Raw genomic sequence first — 19,869 nt, 5'->3', positions numbered from 1 at the left:
GAGGACAAGGAGGTGGCCTCAGAGGGGAAGGACACACCTGAGGACGTTGAGGGAAGGGGCGGGGATGACCCCTGAGGGAAGGACACCCCTGAGGGGAAGGACGCCGCTGAAGGCAAGAGGGGATCCCTAAGAGGAAGGAGACGCTGAGGGAAGTGGGGGACACCCATGAGGAGGGGACACTCCTGAAGGGAGGTGACCCCACCACCGGCCGGCCGCCCAGACGGAGAAACGAGTTCGGTCAGCCCGTGACCGCCTCTGGCGCTTCCCGCTCGACAGCAGCTCCGCTCGGGCACTGAGGGAACACAAACTCCGCTTCTGGTAAATCTTTTGCAATGTCACTCATCGCGCAGTTGTCCACCTCCCCAGGCCACCGACCACGGACGCCGCTTTCTCACCTCCGTCCTTCCTTTGCCTGTCTGTCCATCTCTATGTATTTCTCCCTGTACACAAATGTAATTTATATTATTTTTTAAATCTATATCCTCAATGACCTCTCTCATTGCTGCAGGTCATTCAGAAACTTAAGTGGCAACAGCATAGATAGATGTATGCTAAAAAGTTAGTCTTTTATTTGCAAAACCTTGAAATTCACTGAAAAAAACCCCAAAGGTTTTAATTCTGCAGTCTGAATACATCACACATGCATCATGTAGGCTGTAGTCCATAAAAAATATATTTTATATATAAAACACATTATTCCTAAATATAAATCAAAATCACCCACCACCACCCCTGTTAATTCTGTAAAATGGAACAGAAGCTTTTCCCAGCGCTTGTTCCTTCCATTTTTTGTTATTTGGTGGGTGTTTTTTTTTCTTTTAGAAATGGGGGATAATCAGTTTGTAAAAACATACACAAAACCAAACTAACAAAACAAAGGCTGACAACACAAGTCTGTACAACTGTCAGGCAGAAGTAAAACACTCACTTTGTGTTTGTGTAACATCTAAGCACTAAATAGTATTTTCTGCTTCATTTCAGTGGTACTGAAATCACAACTACAACTGCATAGCTTAGATAATTGAGTAGTGTATTTAATGCTATCTAAGCCTTGACTAAAAAACAGCATATAAAATTAAAAAAATAATGGTAGAAATTAATCTCAAAATAATCCAATTCAATTGCCTGCAACAGTGAATTTACAATAATTTGTAAGCGTTAAGTCAGATAATGGCCAATTTAAATTCCAACATGCTGTGTTTTAAAATTAAGATTGTCATCTGCACCTTTTTTGGCATTCTCAGTACCCCAAGCAAATACAGCAGTAAATTACACATGGAAGCTTTTTCTCAAAATTTTGTTTGTTTTAGAAAAAAGCCAAATCAACAGTTGACACAGGAAAAAATAAAACACTTTCCACACACAGATATGGTGAGTAATTCAACTTCATTCTTGGCAGTCACCTTTACAGCAACCAGTTATCACACCAGCTCAGTCAGTGCCTTGTTTCACAGAGATTTCCAACAAAGACACCAATGTATTCGTAGCCTGTGAGCATAAGTTTAAAAAGCATCAAGCTATTCCCATCCTCCACCCCCCAAACCAAACAAAAATTTTTTACATAATCTGGCATTAGAAAAAAACCTAAACCAAAATGCTCCTGATGCACCCACAAACTGCCAAGCTTTGGATTCAAAGTCACATCAGCTCTGCAACTGCTATGTGACTGAGGTAGCTCAGCAATTGCAGCAGCAGCTGCCAGTACACTTCCCAACCTCCTGTTCCTTGACTTTGTGCAGCTCTAATTTATTTCCACAGCAAAACCAACATATTTTAGCAGAGGTGTAGGACTTTAGAACTAAGCATTCTGCAACTCTCCCAGATTGGAATCCCGTGGGGCTGTCAAAGGAGTTGGCTGTTGCATCCATCTTCTCATGCTATTTCTGGAGCACCAACATTGCTACTTTGCTTATTTTGCGTACCCGTTAACTGAAAATTCTCTCAGATGAGCATCAGTGCTGTACAGGAGGAAAGAAACACCATTTTTGCATGGGCAGCTAGTAAATTTTTTTCTGGACAGCAACATCAGAATTCTTCCTCTGCATTTGGAATATGTGAACTCTTAAATTCCTTGAGTTTTTCAATAGCAGAAGATACCGAAATCTCTCCGTGAACCTTGTTGTCTCTTGTTCGCACGTTGACAGCGTTATTTGCTTTCTCTTTTTCTCCAACCACTGCAAGGCATATCACACACAATATTAAACTGACTACTTACATCACAAAATTAGGGTCTAGACAAACTCTATGCCAACGTTAAAACTTAAATGATATTCAGAAATGTGATGCTGCTATTACCTAAGATAAAGTTATACTGGGCCAGCTGTGCATTCCTAATTTTCTTGTTTAACGTGCAACTATGATCTAGATCCACATCTGACATAAATCCCGCTTCAAAAAATTCTCTGCAAACCTAAAAAGAAAACCAAAACACTCTTGCTTAATATTACAGTATATATTAAACAACAAATTTTACATGCTGTAATCCCTGATCTCTTCCAATAATTAACTCATGTACATGCACAATTTTGCTCTTGTGAATCATTCTAAGGAAAGTCAATGAAGTTATTTGAAGAAAGCTGCACACACACTTAAGGGCCTAGCAGGGCTCCAGCTGGAAGACAAAATAAGGTAGCATCTGTATCAAGTATTTGCTGATCTCCTCAGACAGCTACGCTGCTGAATGTCAAAAATGTTTCCTCAGTCAGAGAAAGGAGAAAGAGGCAAAGGGACAAAAGCACTTTATGCTTGTATTAAAAGAAAAGCAGGGCAGAGGGGTAAAAACAACCATGGTCAAATGTAATGTAGTCAAGAATATACATGCTGGGGAATGGAAGGAACCGGCTCTGCCCCTACTTTAAGCAGGTAATTCTGTAATGAAACATTATTATATAAGGTTTGTCATCCAGGATGATTTTTCCTTTAATAATTAGTGAAGTATGTACATAACAGAACCTAAAACACTTAGTTACATATCCCTTTCTCAGGCTTATAGAAATTTTAGACTACACAGAAAAATTTACTTCTCCACCCCAGATATGTCTCTAAAATTATTAAAGCATTCATCCTTTGTTCTAGGACAAGTACTTCCTTCAGGAGCTGTTAAAATTGCTTGCTACTATAAAAAGGAAGGCTCTGCTCTCACCTGCTGGGCATACTCCTCACAAGTAGGTCCCACAGGCACAACCATGACCTGCCGTGGAGACAGCCAGAACGGCCTGGCAAGCAGGACGAGAAAAACATGAAATAAACGTGCATTTTACATTTGCATTCATATCCATACTCATGTTCCTCAACAAGTTTCTTTACTTCATAAAAATATTTGTTAGCTAAAGATGTTGGGTAGTATTTTATATTCACATAAAATAGCAAACATTGATTCCAGTAAAATCACATACACAGAGCTTTGATCTTTTGTTCACTTTCTGACTACACAATTTTAAACAGAATTTTATTTTTGCCACATAATTTTCACTTTTATTTATAATATATTATCGTGCAAGATGGACAGTCAGACATAGGTGGCTGAAGGCAAGAATTAACTCTTCCTTAATACTTTAAATACATTAATGAAGAAATATCTTCAGCACTTATTTGAGATGAAACAATGTATTTTACAAGTGAAAAGAAAAAAAAATCACATTAGGGCTAATTTATGTCTGTATAAATAATTGCTCTAGATATGTCTAACATCTTCCCAATATAAAAAGCATGATTTTTAAGAAAAAACCCAATAATGCAGCACATATACATTCAATTACAACTCTTATTTCTGCTATATTATTATTTCTGCTATAATTTCCCCTGCAATCTCATTAAATTTAATTTCTAATAATGAACTATTAATAAAATAGTATCATACAATTGAGACCATAAAATCAGATTTCTTTTCTTGTAGTCTTACCTACTAATTTTGAGCAAATTCTAGGGATATTATTTTGCATTATAAGGGACATTAGGGAGAATCTGCATTGTCTGTTATCAACATTTCTTAGAGCTACGTTTGCCACATACCATTTTCCTCCGTAATTTTCTGCTAGAATAGCTATCATTCTCTCCACAGATCCCAAGATAGCCCTGTGAATAATCACTGGCCTTTTCTTATCATCGCCATCCTTACTGAAAAAGGGTAAGTAAAATTAAAAAAAAAAAAGAAAAGAAAAAGAAAATTCTCTTAGCTCACACACAGATAATCTTACTTATATTTTTGATTCTACTTTTCATGGAAATACAAAATTGAGTTATTTATACGTGGGCAAAACCTACTGATTTATTGAAAATATAAGTAAACTGGGCTTTTAAAAGAATACTGAATTATCAGAGCGACTTAAAATAATAATGCCTGTAGCTAGCGGCACAGGGACAAATGCCTCAGTTTGAAACAATACTCAACTGACTCTGCTTCACTTCTGTGCATCTTACTATTCTGTGTTCTTCCTTGCTCTTTCTTTTCTGCTACGTCTTGCTTTTATTTTGTTGCACAGGACCTTACCTGCCCTTACTGTTAATTTCTTTTCTTAAATTATAATCCTGTGATTTAAAAATAAGCCAGCTGCTGCTCGTAACAGTATTATCACCTACCAAAGATATCTATGACATCTACCATAGAACAAGACCAATTCACTCAGTGGATAAATATCCCTCTTGCTAGCTGGAAGCCAAAATGAGATTTTCACTAAAAACTGTTCGCGTTTGGTTTATGTTCAAAGTTAACTAACTTCATCTGAGAAAAAGGATGTGAAGTACTTGCTACAAACATGCTAGCTTCTTAAGCCACGTCTGAATTTGTATGCAACGTCTTCAAAGGAGACACAGTGGCTACGCTAAGTGAAAATTGAGTTTTCTTTAGCATTATATATGACCAGTTGTTTTCAGAACTGGCAGGCAAGATAGATGATGAAATTTTCCTGCAATCAGCAGCACTTCCAATTAAAGTAACCTATCATTACACTGAAGAAGTATCTTCAAGTTCATGACTCAGGCCTCTGCCCACCAGGGATGTTTTCCCTCCTAACCAGGCTCCTGATATACAGGCTAATTGTTTGTTAAGTGAGCAAAAGAGCATTAATACATCTCAGTTCAATGGGAATTACAGATAAAAAAGCAATCATTTTTAAAAAAGTATTTAAAGGGGAAGGTATTTAGCTTAGCCACTCACCCAACATATGTAAGATTAAATCGAATGGGTAGCTGGAAGTCAAGTTGGATAGTAGCACACTGATGGTACCTGCCAATAGCATCTTTAATTTTAATATCAATCTGTGAAGCAAAATAACAGTTACTAAATATAGTTTGCCTCCATAATGTCTATGTGCTCATCCATTCCAAAGTTGTATGAAAATGCTGATTCACTAACCTTAGGGCCATAAAACGCTCCATCTCCTGGATTCAAATTCCACTGCTCTCCAAAGTCATTCAAGCTGTTTTCAAGTTGCTAATCATAAAAATGAGAGAATAATTAAAAAAAGGTGTAGTAGGGCCTTTCATTACTGTAAGTAAAAGCATTTCTCTTTGAAATACAAATGGAGTCAAGAGACAGCTTGACTCCTACTATTCAACCATTTAGTCATTTATAATAAATCTTGAAATAAGAGTAGTTCCTTGTACAAATGTGGTGATTCATCAGAAAAAAAGATTAATAAAAATCAAATCAGTTCAAGATAAGGAGCTAAGTAAGAATCAGAAAGTTCTTGGTTTATATAGAAATTTCACATTTATTGTGACATTTTCCAACAAACATTTCCATTAAGGACAACATTTAGCATCTGATTTAAGCAGTTTCACTATTCAACATGAAAGAACTTGATTAAATATGCACCTCTGCAAATACAAGTATTAAGGGTTTTGTTTGTTTGTTTGCTTTTAAATGGATTACCTTTTCTGCGTGATCCCAGACCTCTAACTCTCCTAGGTAATTTTCTGGTCTTGTAGAAAGATGTAGTTGAAAGGTAAAACCAAAGACAGCATACACTGACTTCAAGAAATCAAGACAGCCCTTCATTTCTTCTTCAATCTTAAACAAAATATGTTAGTTAAAATTTCCTTACCTAAAAATGTAATTCATCATCAATTACTGAATTCATCATAACCAGAACGAGTCCATTAAATAAAAACAAGCAAAAAAAAAATCACATGAAAATTACATCCTCCAAAGCCAAATCTACATAGCGGGTGAAAAGAGAACTGAGGTGTTTTGGCTTCAAAGCATGGAGGGAAGAGTAATGTTCTTGTTAAGCCTGGGCTTCTGGAGCCAAATTGCATGAGTCAGAATTGACAAGAGTACATCAGTTTATTCATACACCTCCACTAAAATCTGTGGCATGACTGACAAAGTAGAAGTGTTAATTCAGCATTACTATGGAAAAAAAAATGGGGTCAACTTTTTTCTTTGCAGGGGGAGATGCAAAAGATTTTATCTTTGGGGATTTAGTTGCCCAATGTATCTTTCTAAAGGGAAAAACTATACAGATAATATTACATAATGCACAATCAATAATGTCCCTCAAGTAAGATTGTTTTCTTCTTTTGGTATAAGAGACACATCAATTTCAAAGAGACCAAGAAGTAATACAAATTATGGCATTGCTAGCTAAGGTACTTGTATCAGAGATGCCAAGTTCCACAGCCTGTTGACTTCAGCAATATTGCAGGTTAAGAAATAAGAAATATCAGATGACTAAGAAGGAAGTACCTAAACCTATCAAAAATCCCCATCAAAAGCAGCATTATGCTACAAAGCAATGCAATAGAAGAAGCTAGAGTGGAAACATTTGGGGGATTTTTTTCTTGTTTGATGTTGATTTGCACTGGGAAAGGGCCCTTTTTTGGTTGACTGGTGGGAGGAGGGTGTGGGGGAGGTGGTTTTTTTTAATTTTTGGGGTTTTTTTTGTTGTTGTTTTGGGGTGGGTGTGCTTGTTTGTTTTACCTGTTCTATTGTGCAAAAGATGTGAGCATCATCTTGTTGGAAGCACCTTACACGAGTCAAACCACTTAAAGTCCCAGAGAGTTCATTTCGGTGAAGGACTCCAAAATCTGCAAGTCTAAGAGGCATTTCCCTCCAGGATCGTGGACGATGGGCAAACATCAAGCTAGAAGGAACATGAAAGAACCTTCCTTTTATCCTTCTTACAGAAAATTTAAGACAACACAAAACCTAAAACAAGATCAATACAGACAGTAACCACATTTTAAAGTATTTATTCATTCAGGTTGTCTGCATACTAAAAGGCAGGCAAACAGAATAAGTGCAGCAGCAATCAGAACACATTGCTGAAGACCTCTTAGAAGAAACACTGACAGTTAACAATTAAGACTGGCTCATCTGGACCTTCTTTTGGAACATCACATCTGATGCCAATCTCTAGCCAACATAATTTGTATTTACTCTTGGTACAGAGTAGTATTAGCATGCACAAACCTAGCTCACTTAGTGCAGGCTCACTGAAAGATCATCCTGTAAGAATTGCATTTGGTTGGCTTTGGGACAGTGTCAGGGAAGCTCTCTGGACACACTAGTTGCTTCGTAGTCTATTGTAAACATACATGATAACATGTATTAACACTTCATTTATTTCCTCTCAGCCCCAAAAAGGGTAAATATAGTAAAATAAGAAGGTTTTCAGGTGAGACTACCCACCAATGTCCTGGACAATTCATCGGTTTCAGAGCAAAGGTTTCCTTCTCGATCTCGAAAGAGAACATGTTTTCACTGTAGTGCTGCCAGTGTCCTGAAGCTTCCCAGAGTTTACTGTTGAAGATGTTTGGAGATACAACTTCAGTAAAATTACGTCTGTGATATTCCTCCTATAAAACAAAAATCAACATTTAAAAGGTGACAGAGCTTTTGACAAGCTAAAGCTTGTGTTCTTATGATGGTGATTTACTGGGAGACTAAAGGACTGCTGCACATGTGGGTTTTGCACAATGGGAAAAAGCACAGGTCAATGCTTTACTCTGCCCTATTATCAAAGAGGGTAGATCTGTATAACCATAGTGAAAATCTGGTATGTGTTTACATACATAGATGTATCTCTTTCTGTGGATAGCTCAGTGCTGTGAATGACCTATCACTTAAGATGAACGATGGATATTAAGGTTGTTAGGAGTTACATTAGTATCTATACTCACTCGTATGAAATCCATGAGTGTGTTATAAAGAAAGGCACCTCTAGGGAGGAAAAAACAGCTTCCAGGACTCAAATCATGAAAGAAGAAGAGTTCTTGCTCCTAGATAAATTAAAAACAGAATGCTGTAACACCAGTGCAGATGGAACTGCAGAACATGACTACTTCACACGTGTTGACATCTGCTCACAAAACCAAATTATTACAGCAACAAGATGATTTCCAGAAGCCTACAAGTCCTCAGCAACAGTGGTTAATTCATCTGTAGTTCTTACTCTTACAAGTTTGTATTAACACAGAAATTCCACTTGACTGTGACTACATAAATACACATTTCCTCAAAATCCTGAAACCTTAACCAATCTAACCTTTAGCAACCAAAGCAATTAACCCATCACATCTGAGAGTTGATGGCTGAAGCTTGTGAGCCAGTCATTCTTTTTTGGAATTCTGTCTGAAAAACAGAAGCTCAGCGGTGTGGCTCTGACACATCTTTGAAGAACTTTAGCCTCTTCGTATCACAGATATTAGACATATAAACGCTAAGCAAGTTGTTTGATCGATACTAGATAATTTGGTTTTTTGAAAAGTCATGCAAGTAATCAAACAAATACTATACAAATGTTCAAGTCTTAATGAGTTAATAGAAATAAGCATGAGCACTTCTGTGAAGATAATTTTTCTACTACTTCCCTTTGTCACTGTTTTCTATAAATTCCTCATGGGCATCTTCCTCCTCTGAGTCACCCTCAGTCGTTATCTTTTCTTATGAAGGCCCTTCACAGTCTCTTCTTTCATGTCTGCCAGTAAGCAGAGAGGTTCATGCCTGCGTCCTCTCGGCCAACAATGCTGACCTCCAATTACACAAGTTTTTCAAACAGATGTCTCCCTGCTTTCACCTGCACTACCCATGGTACCTTTAAATATCCACAAAGCTTCTTTCCTTCCCTCAAATACCCTCCCTGTATCTCCACCTTCTCTACAAAACTATAGCAAAGGTGACACAATTAGGGGACCGCATGCCAGTGTGATCAATATTGGGTCACAGTCCTTGTCTGTGTCAATCCAGTGTCTTCTGATTTACACTCAATTTAGGGTTACATCTCGTCATTTAAATCTGGTCAAGAAATATATGAACAATATTCACAACTGCTGAAGTACCACATGTACATACACCTAACTACTATATTATTTATACCTATAAAAAAATGACCATATTATTTATACAGTCTCAAGTAATTTCTCTCTTCTATGAAAGATACAGTGTTTTAGGTAGTTTCTGAAAAGACTACATTAAAAGGTTTAAGATATTCTTCCCTAAACAGAGGGACTGCCTCATTACTTCCTCCTAACATTTGTATCCAAGTGACAAGTTGAGTTTGTAAAATTAGAATTTTAAAATGTAACTGACACGAAGAAGTTCATAGAACAGGCTCCCATTCAGTTAAAAAAATGGAAAAAGAACCCCAAACCACGAAGGAGAATTAGTTCTACTTCAGACGCATAAAAGAGAAGTAGACCATGAAATAGTGTACCTTTCCAATTTTCCTATGGTCCCGGTTTCTGGCTTCTTCCTGGAATTTTTCCCATTCCTTCATCATTTTGTTATCAGGAAAAGATATTCCATATATTCTCTGCAGAGTTTCCATGTCAGTTTTTCCTTCCCAATACGTAGAGGAATTCTGATGCAAAAAACCCGTACTTTAAGATAATACTATATATTCTCAGGGAAAGGAGGAATAAACACTAATGCATTCAAATGTTATGATTTTTTTCCTTGGGAAAATAATTCTATGCAGTCACCCAGAATTTGTTTCTAATAACACAATACTTGCACTGCCTTTTAGTCAGCATACCAATGCAGAAGACAATCACAAGTGACTCGTCAAGCCATACTTTTATTCTACTTAGGCACCTTGTTTTAACTCACATCACGGCATGTTTTATCATCTTACATTATACCTTCAAAAAAAGCAGCTCTTATGTTCAAAACATAATGCAGCAGTGAAACACGGAAGCCGAAGCGGAACTCACTCTCACAGTGCAATCCTAGCTGTTTTGACCATGTAACACCTAATCCCTGGAACTCGAAAGAGTTACATAAACTTCAGCCTCAAAGCCAGCTAAAGCAACTATGATGAATGTGCCAGTAAGGTCAGGCTAATAAGCTTACCAAAATTAGCAACTGCATAACCAGAGTCATCTGCAAACGCTGTCTCTGGCTTTCCTGTGAGCAATGCCATTTTTCAACAGCAGCACCTGAAGACCTACCAGGGTCCACTTTACCTCCTGTACGTGAGAGATACCATCTTACAAGGTATTACTATTTTCTGACCCAGTGAGTATCCTGGATGTTCATTTACTGCAGAACCAAGCGCACACACACACCCACCCCCCACAAATGTGACAGCTAGTAGGCTTCAGCTAGGACATCTGTACTACAGAGTGCAGTGCTGGCTGGAGACCCTAGCACACTACTGCCACATAAGCTTAGGCATCACGCTTCTCTACTGTGCACAGAATAATCAGTTCCACAGCTAATCTAGTGACTACCAGCTTGAGTATTTTTGCAGTGCTTTTCATTACAGCCTAAGCATGCATGTTACTGCACTCGTACTCTGATAAAGAGATGCTGTTCACTTTCACTGAAGTACTATTGTGATGGTCAAGGGTCAGTAAACCTTGGAAGTAGATGAATGATGAGAGTCTGTACTTCTACTTGCACAATGGGAGCTGGGAAAGAAATGAAGGACTGTTTTCAAGTAAACAAAGAAAACAATACAAAGGACCCTAGCATAATCACTTAAGGACAAATAAATGCATAAATAAATCAACTGACCCGCAGCTTAGTTAAGTTTTAACGCACAGTTCATTTAAACTGACCTTAAATATTTTAAGGGCCTTAATTTTTCCAGTGTGTCTCACATGTGGACCCCTGCAGAGATCAATCAGTGGGCCACATCTATACACCAAAAGAAAAAAGCATTTATTTCACAACAACATTCTAAATACACTCACTAATGGCATACACGTTAACGCTCAACATGTTCAAACACACTAGTAAGTATCCAAATGCAACACTTGGCAAATTCAGTGCAATCTTATAAATAATTGTGCCTTCTACCTGAAGCAGAATATTCACCCAGTAAATAGCACACTTGCTCCTTTATAAGAGCATCGTAACACACTCAGCAATTCATATAGTTGCATATGTAAACTTTGTTAAAAGTTGACCAGGAAATTTCAAACTATGCACATCAAACAGGAAAAAAAAATGGTTTTGCCATCTTCCAACTAACTGGTTTTATCTCTGGCAACTGAACGTTGTTATGTTCCTCACCCCACAGTGAGCTCAGAGTTAGCTTTACCCATTATCCAACATTCAATGTCACAGGCAGTAACTTATTTTACTCTGTTTATTGAAACTTGAAGGAAGGAGTGAAAAGTGGATTTGCCATTTGTCCACAAACTGAGACCTAAGCTGCCCCAGCAGAGAAAGAAAAGATCAGACTTAACATAAGTAGCAATATTAACTGCAAAATCAAGTTCCAATCACACAAGTATTCAGAAACTGGGGGGGGAGTTTCTTTTCCTCTCAGTTTGAAAGTAATATACCTAACTGTAGAATTTCATAATACCTTTTACCTTATTTTTCTTTACCTGTATATTGTGGTAGTTGGTGTGTTCACCTTCTCATTAAGGATACGACACTTAAACTTGTTATACTGTGTGGGGAAACATGAAAAGTTAGAAATATCAATAAAACGGCTAATGCAATTGTATTTTAAAATTATGTATTAATAATGCAAATGCATCAGTAAAAGACACAACTAAAAAAAAATCACATGATCACATATATTTATGTAAAAGTTCAACATTCTTTCAGAAGAGTTATAAAACAAGAGGGCAAAGAGACAAAAATATCTTAATTTCTTTGGGGTTGTGTTAAGCATAGTGATTATCACCCAAACACCTCAAAGCATTTTTGAGAGGCAATTCAAACATACAACACTGAGGCTGGTAATACACACTGTGTAAAAAAAGAGTAATAGAGGACAAAAGTCTTTTTTGGCTTGTCTCTCAGGTGAGCCAGAATGAAAGTATGCATTTTGTATGCAAATTTCTATGTCGTCTCATTGAGCTTGAGGTGTTCTTGTGTAGTAAAAAATTGCTTTTATTCCTGCCTGAAAACATCCTGAACACTTGACAGGGATATGGAGAGGGGGAAAAGATGCTATTCTTTTTCTTTGTTTTATTACACAGATACTATTCTGATGAGTCAGTGACATGCAATATTTTGTAAGTTACATTTCAAAAGATCATGGTACCAGAATCACAGCTACTCCTAAGATTTACCTTAAACATCTCTAACAGGATCTCCTTTTTGACTTCCAGCCTTTCAAAAGCCTGCTTCTCTTTTATGATATTTTTACAGCGGTTTTCCAGTAGTGGGAATTCATTACTAGATACACCTCTAAACAAAAAGACACAGGCAAAAGGAATATAAATTTATTATTTTATTACTCCCATTTTTTAAGTGACCGCTTTCTAGTGGTCTAATCTGAAAACATGGACTGCGTTCTTGTGATTGGTCACAGTCCTTTCTTCGAGTCAGCTGTACTTTCAGACACTATACTCAGAAACACAGACTCTGTCACCCTGAAAAATCCACTGCAGTCATTCCTAGAACAGTCTTCCAGAAACGTTTAAATGTCTGGAAGATCTGTAGCTCAAAAGTATGTATGATTTAAGAAAAAAGGAAGGAAAAAAAAAGGCTCAACCCAGCTGCAAGAGGTAGTTTATCAGCTGATGCAGATTCAGTATTCGCCCTGACTACAGAAAGATAAACAAGGGAAAAACAGAATTGTAAGGCTGTGCACAAGGATTAGAGAAGTAGTAAACACCTATAGGACTGACATGCATACGTGCCATTTCTACAAGTGACTATGGCACTCTGAAACCAAACTCCCATGATTCTTCAAGGAAACAGTCGCCTACATCTCCCAGGAACTTCAGCGAGTTTTACCCCAACACTACACGTTTTTTCACAGAACATTAAACAGCCACAAGTCTTACGGAGCAGGTGTCTGAACACTGCTCATGAATTTAAATAGACACACTTATTACATATACACAGAAGACTAACCTCTCAGTTTTAAACCATACTGGATATACGACTTTCCTTTTAACATGCAGAAACATGACTGAACAAAAATAATTATAGTATTGAGATTCAGTAAGAGTATTGAAGTGCTGAAATTTTACCGATCTTCAATGTACATGTCGTAATAAAATCCGTTCTCAATTGGTGGTCCATAGCATAAGCAGCCCCCAAAATAACCTTCCATGGCCTCTCCAAGAATATGAGCACTTGAATGCCAATAAACCTGCAAATAAAGAGAGATGAGCAAGTCACAGGGCATTGGCATTGTGTAACTAAAAAGAAAAACTAAAAGAGGTGTATCTGCAGATGGGAAATACACTGGAATCGTTCCTTAAATTCTGTGAGAGGTGTAACAATTTTCTGTTCTTATTCTGAAGTATGCTAAATGTTTACTATAATGGCAGATACAGCAACAAAGCCCTGTGGTATTTCAGTCTGAAAGATGATTATACCTCTGCATGATTTCATCACCTTAGTCCTATTGTACCTTGTTCATTTACAAGTTAGTTTCCCGTCAGTTAAAGGTCTGTGCAGTACTAACTGCACCTAAAGCGATGTAGCCAACCAATTTACCATTGCTCACATACAGTACATTGACTCCCCTCTCTGACATCTCAGGTAATGTGCTTTACAGTCCTGTTAAGCAACACCCCAGCACATCAATACCAGTCTTATGTTGTAAGTCCCTATTAAATCGGAGCACTTCATAGCCACTGCTACAGGGTGAAGCCGTTACAGGCTCCTGAAATGCCTCAAACAAGCTCAATCACCTGAATAATTCTTTGACAAAATGAAGTCTAGTTCTAGTGCATAAAGTTAAACATAGGCTCACAACTGAATCCCATTATCCTGAGTATGTCACTAAATATATTCATAGTTTAATTGGCTAAAATACGCCTACTTAGGTTTCTAACACACAGTGCCAGTACAAGGAGTTGTAGATGTTACTTGTGACTCAAATCTGATATTGGACAATTTTTAGGAAAGCGTAAGCCAGCCTCACTATTGCTTTCAGTGCCTGACCTTCAAACAGAGTCCAACCACAGAACACGTCTTAGATGACATCAAACTACTTCAAGATCGCACATGAATCAGGACATTCTGTACAATCTTCTGTGATAAATAACTGGTTTATGTAAAAGAGACGGGAAGAACACCAAGACTGTATTCACCTCTGTATCATAGGAACTTAGTATCCATGACAAATACATTTACTTTAATAGTTTCGGGGATTATCTTTTTTTAAAAAAAAAAAATATTCAAGATTTTAAAAGCATAATGCTGCAAACAGTTTCATGTCATTAGTTCCTTTAATCAAGCAGAAACCAGTGAGTGTTTACTCACAGCTTTGGCTTCTTCATTATCAAACATAAGCAGCTCCAGAGTACAATCTCCCTCCAGCGGACGATCCAGGTCCCACAGTTCACCGTTCACTTTGGCAATGACCGCATTTGAAGCCAACACTTGACTGAAACACACAAATGGTGAAAAGAGACCAAAATATTTAGGCTCCTAAACTCTGTGAGGCTCCACCCACATGTCATAGCACCTAAAGACCTTTAACTTTTCTTTGTGCGGTCATCCTCAACACTTTTCTACTTTTAAGGTACAGACCCTTAACGTCTCAAAAGTTTCATTCAACTGTTTTCAGCACTGAGCACCTGCTTTTATCAACACTTTCTGCTGTTACCTGGTAACTCACAGAACTTAGGATGTCTCTAGGAATTCCCAGCAGCCTCACTGATTGCTGTGTTTATTAATCGGAAGCAAGCATTATGCCCCAGTGCAGAACCTCGAGCGCGACTCAGAGCAGTAACCTCACCCAGCTGTTCCTTCTGCATTAAGCTGAAATTTCAATGCTTTCTAAATAAACCAGCTTAAGAATCACCACTCACTCACCGTGATGTATGTATTTTATGTACAAGGTAAGAGAGGAAGGTACTCTTGCAGTGATGAATCTGTTACTAACTAAGTACAACTCCTTGAGCCTGCACGTTACCTAATTCCCACAGCTAACTGATACGGCGTGGTTTTCCAAGATTCCCCTTCAGCCATCTTTCCATCCGTCAGAGTAACTTTGATGGGTTTGCTCTGGTTGGCCGCTCTGTAAGCCAGCAAAGCGTCATGCTCTTTTTTCAGAGCCTCATAAATCTTCAGTCTGTCTTCTATGAAGCTTGGCCCACACTGCAGCTGTAACAAATTACATCATACACACACGCATTTGTACGAGAAAGACGATAAAAGCAGTCACAGTGTTCAAGTGTTCGTGCATCCCCAGACGTTCCAACCAAGACCAGATTTCACTGTACAAGGATTTACACTAATACGTGGCAAAGTATTTGTAAATAATTATGCACAGGACAGTCCCATCTAACTTGCTGACTATCCCATAGCGGCTTTCCAGTCTTCCAACGTTCATCAAGCCAGGCCTAAACGCCTTTGTTAGTCCGACCTTGGAAAGCCTCTTCCCGTACCCCTGCCCCAGAATTTGCGCTTAGCTGACATTATGGAGGTTTGAATTGCTCCAGCAAGCCCCGCTGCCGTCAGTCCACCCAAGGCATCACACCCAAATACGAGCACTGGTGGGACGTTCCATCAGTTCAGTGCACGGCGCGTTACTGAGCCCTATCGCAGGAGCCAGCGCTGCCAGTACACGCGTCCAGCCGCTGCGCACACTGCCCAACTGCGCCCAAACCGTGGCTCTCTGGGGGCCGCTGCATCCTGACCCGTGCCTCGCAACGGGGCGATCCTTTCGTTGCATAGAAAGTAGGGATCTAGGAATGCAGAAGTAGCCCGACTAATTACGTGCAAGATGAAGCTCTTACACAATGATTTTTCCGTACGTGTGCTATCGCGAGCCTTCTTTCAAAACTCTGGATTTCAGAACACAGCAGAGTACCTCACTGCAGCACTGTGTCTGCACCTACCAAACACTGCTCCCCCTCCTGTTATTACTTACATCATTCCGATGTCGGTTCACAGCTTCATTTGCTTCTTCCTTTTCCTCTTTATTCTGATTCACCGCCACCGCCAGACTTGCGCTGGAGACTTTCTGGAAGCAGGGACCGCATGGAGCGCAGCCCTGCGCCCCGGCCTCCTCCCAGCACCCGGCACTGGGCTGGACAGGAACCGTGTGTCCCCCCCACCCCGGGGAGGGCCGTCCCCCCGTGTCCCCCCCACCCCGCGGAGGGCCGTTCCCCCGTGTCCCCCCCCACCCCAGGGAGGGCCGGCCCCCTGTGTCCCCCCCCACCCCAGGGAGGGCCGGCCCCCTGTGTCCCCCCCCACCCCAGGGAGGGCCGGCCCCCTGTGTCCCCACCCCACCCCAGGGAGGGCCGGCCCCGCGTCCCCCCCCCGGGAAGGGCTGCCCCCCCCCCGGGCGCTACCTGCCCGCCAGCCGGGGACTCCGCCGGCGCCGCCCGGCCGAGCTCGGCCGCCAGGCTGCGGCGCAGGTGCAGGAGGCGGTAGCGCAGCTTCTCGTTCTCGGCCCGCAGCCGCTGCAGCTCGGGGCTGCCGCCCCCGGGGCTGCTCAGCGCCCCCTGCTCCTTCAGCCGGCCGACCTCCGCCGTCAGCCAGCGCAGCTCCTGCTCCTGCCGCCACACCCGCCGCGCCACCGCCTCCGCGGCCACCGCCATCTTCCCCAGGCGGCACCGCGTCGCCCCGCCCCCCCGAGGCGGGACGCGCCCCCGTCCCGCCCCCCGCCCCGCCCCCGCCCCGCCTGGGGTGGCTGCTGCCGGGCCGGTGTCGCGCACCCCCGGGCCGCGCCGGGGCGATGCGCAGCCGGTCGGGTCTGCGCCCCTCCGCCTCCCCCAGGGTGCTGGCAGCGGCGGGGCTGCGGCGGGAGCCGCGTCGCTGGGTCTGCAAATCCCGGTGGGGCCATTCGGTGGCCGGCGCGGCTGCACGAGGGGTGCGTGACAGGGAGGGGACAGCCCACACCTGCAGCACAGCGAAACTGCACCATCCCCGCAGACCCGCTACGGCTAGCCCAGGTAAACCGAGGGGACAAGTTTCTGCCCAGACAGGTCTTGTCATCCTGGTCCTTTGCAGGACTTCTGCTGCCATCTCCCCTGGTCTGCCGCAGCAGCCAGATCCTGAGTGGGGCTGCGTTTATCCACACAGTAACACCGGTGCCATGTACACAAGGGAAGATGTACTTGATTTAGCAGACATGAGCAGACCTGGCCAAAAAATGTGTGGTGTTCCCACCTGCCCAGTTCAGCATCAGCAGAGCTCATGTGTTCTTAAAAACACAGAAGAGGAACGCTTAATAACATTTAAATACACACCTCCTTTCAGGGGGTCTCAAAGGGCTCTTCAAATAACGGAATGGTGGTTACCACGCACCTCAGAATGACAGAGCATCCTTAGAAAGACAGAGCATCCTCAGAACGGCAGAGCACCTGCAGGAGGTGGGAGACGGGGACAGCCCCCACCTGAGGCAGCCCCGTGGCCTGTGGCCTGTTCCGTGGCACAGAGCGCAGGTGCTGCGCGCCCAGCCCGCACTGCGGCCCTGTCGGCCCTGCCTGCGTACTCACAGACTGCAAGGGGTCGCTCACCTCTCCCGTTTTCCTGGGTGACTGCTGTGTGTAGTGCAACTCACTGTCTGTATTGAGCAGCTCATGTTCTACCTGCCTCTCTTTGCATTTTCACTGCAGAGTACCACTTCCTCTCCCATAAATACCCAGAATTTTCTAACCGCTTTGTAGTTACTTCTGCTAATCATTCTGCCACAGCTGGACGTTTTCATGCTTTTTTTTTTTAAAAAAAACAGTTTTGTTATTTAAGGTGTACTGAGAATAGCCCCCAGCAAACTGATACATTTTTCATTTGCACCAATTCTTCCTTTTCTCAAGAGATGGAACTTGCCCACACTTATGTCTATCACTTACTATATATAGCAAGGTCACTCTTCTTTGAGGATGGACTCACGGGGAGAACTGTGTAAAAATAGGACATACTCTATAGCTTCCTTTAAAATTAATTTTGTTGTTAATCTGACAGGTCACCTGTTTTTTTTTACCTGCTAAATTCATTACTATGCAGAATACATTATTCCACTTAGGATACTGATGATCATCAGTGTTATCAGCACAATAAAATCAACACAGATTTAGTTTTGAGATTAAGTGCTGAGAAATGTATTCAGGTTACATCTGCTGTATCTCATCTTTGGACACTGTCTTATGAACCCCAAACTGTAACTATGGCGTTACGCTAACATTTATTGAAGTAACGGAAAAACTCAGAAATTACAGCGGCTGAGAAGGCTGATGTACAAGGTGCTGTCTAACATCTGTGGAGTACCAGGCTTCATCAGGATCTTCTGCCTGCTGAGGTATTGCGGTATCAGTACTAGTGAACTTCTGAGAGAGAAATTACTTGGAGAGGAGCAAATACATGAGGATTGTTCACTGAGAATATGGGGGCCCCTGTGGAGGTTCAAAAATCAAAGGGAATCTTGAGCATCAGGCTTATAAAGCAGCCCTTACTTCTAAAGGTGTCAGGTCTTTGGGACAGGTTGTCTCCTTCCTCTGCCGCTGTGTGTGACCCTTGTTGAGCCACACGGCTCGCTGAACGGGACAGCAGATGCCCTTCACCACCTGCCTGCCCCCAACGGGTCACCTTTCAGGTGGTGTGTGCTGCCATGCGATGCACAGGGAGCTCTACCTGAGCACATTCAAGATGATTACAGAAGAAGCACGTGGGTCTCGCTGCTTGTGGTCAATAAACCATAACATTCCAAACTGGGACCACTAACGTGGCTTAGAACACCTGATCCCGCTAGTCCAAACTCCAGATAAGGAGTCACATAGGAGGCTTGTTACACCTGCAACCTACCACAAGGTGACAGGCGGGGCTGCCCAACAGTTCTGGGATATACACAATAAAATTCCTAAAGCATTATACTGTCGGTAGCCAACTGTCATGCCAGCTGAGGGATACTTGAAAATTTCTAAAGAGAAGAATCCTGACAGTAGGACACAGTGGTTGCATCTTAACATCATAAGGACTGAAAATGTTATAAAACTTGTTTTCCTAAAAACAGGCAAAATATTTTTGTTTGCTGCACGACAGGTAAAGCACCCTTAGGAAAACCTCAGGTAAGGCTGCACGGGTGAGGACATGGGTGCATTATCCGTTGGAAGTAACGGAAACAACACAAGCAGACCAAGAACCCGGAGGAGGAGGCGGGAAGCACTCATAGCTTTTCTATACGGGGCACTTATGGTGACAGAAAGTATGAAAACACAGCCCCAAAGTCCGTGTATTAAGCAGCATTTGCATAAGGGGGTTATGTAACGCGTGATCCGCACTGACGGATGGCCAGTGGCAGAACACCTCCACCGGGGTTGCAGTAATCCCCGCCGTCAGACCTGCCGCGCCAAACGGGCACTACGTGGCGTTTTATTTTGCTTGGACGCACCTGAAAGATCAAAACATGCAGAAACGTTGTTGTTCTTCACAGTGAGATATTTACCTTCACAAGAAAGGTCTTGTTCTGTAACCCTTTTTTTTTTTTACCTTTTGCATATAACAGTACATATATATATATACACACATATATGCACATAACAATGCATATAAAT

The 19,869-nt window shown here is 41.5% G+C and overlaps 1 protein-coding gene across 3 annotated transcripts; it reads right to left on the bottom strand.

Annotated features, from left to right (window-relative positions):
• Positions 1 to 543: 543 nt before the first annotated feature.
• On the bottom strand, positions 544 to 16,956 carry LOC308067365 (threonine--tRNA ligase 1, cytoplasmic-like). 3 transcript variants are annotated; one of them, XM_080396121.1, is made up of 19 exons: positions 16,669 to 16,955; positions 16,245 to 16,403; positions 15,285 to 15,475; positions 14,630 to 14,753; positions 13,387 to 13,508; positions 12,478 to 12,595; positions 11,782 to 11,846; positions 11,005 to 11,083; positions 9,657 to 9,803; positions 8,125 to 8,223; positions 7,634 to 7,800; positions 6,923 to 7,085; positions 5,873 to 6,010; positions 5,354 to 5,431; positions 5,156 to 5,256; positions 4,012 to 4,116; positions 3,143 to 3,215; positions 2,296 to 2,410; positions 544 to 2,174 (listed from the first exon to the last, which is right to left on the bottom strand). In XM_080396121.1, exons 1-19 carry the CDS (start codon positions 16,915 to 16,917, stop codon positions 2,026 to 2,028), a joined length of 2,442 nt encoding a protein of 813 aa, XP_080252247.1. In that variant the 5' UTR covers positions 16,918 to 16,955; the 3' UTR covers positions 544 to 2,025. The 3 variants fall into 3 exon arrangements, with proteins under 3 accessions (XP_080252247.1, XP_080252248.1, XP_080252249.1); XM_080396122.1 differs by having other exon boundaries at positions 16,245 to 16,337; positions 16,669 to 16,954; XM_080396123.1 differs by lacking the exon at positions 2,296 to 2,410 and having other exon boundaries at positions 16,669 to 16,956.
• Between the last annotated feature and the right edge of the window lie 2,913 nt (positions 16,957 to 19,869).

The sequence above is a fragment of the Falco punctatus genome, assembly GCF_963210335.1.
Source record: "Falco punctatus genome assembly, chromosome: 7".
In the NCBI taxonomy this organism is placed as follows: domain Eukaryota; kingdom Metazoa; phylum Chordata; class Aves; order Falconiformes; family Falconidae; genus Falco; species Falco punctatus.
Note: the sequence above shows the minus strand (reverse complement) of the source record. Positions and strands in the feature narration are given on the sequence as shown.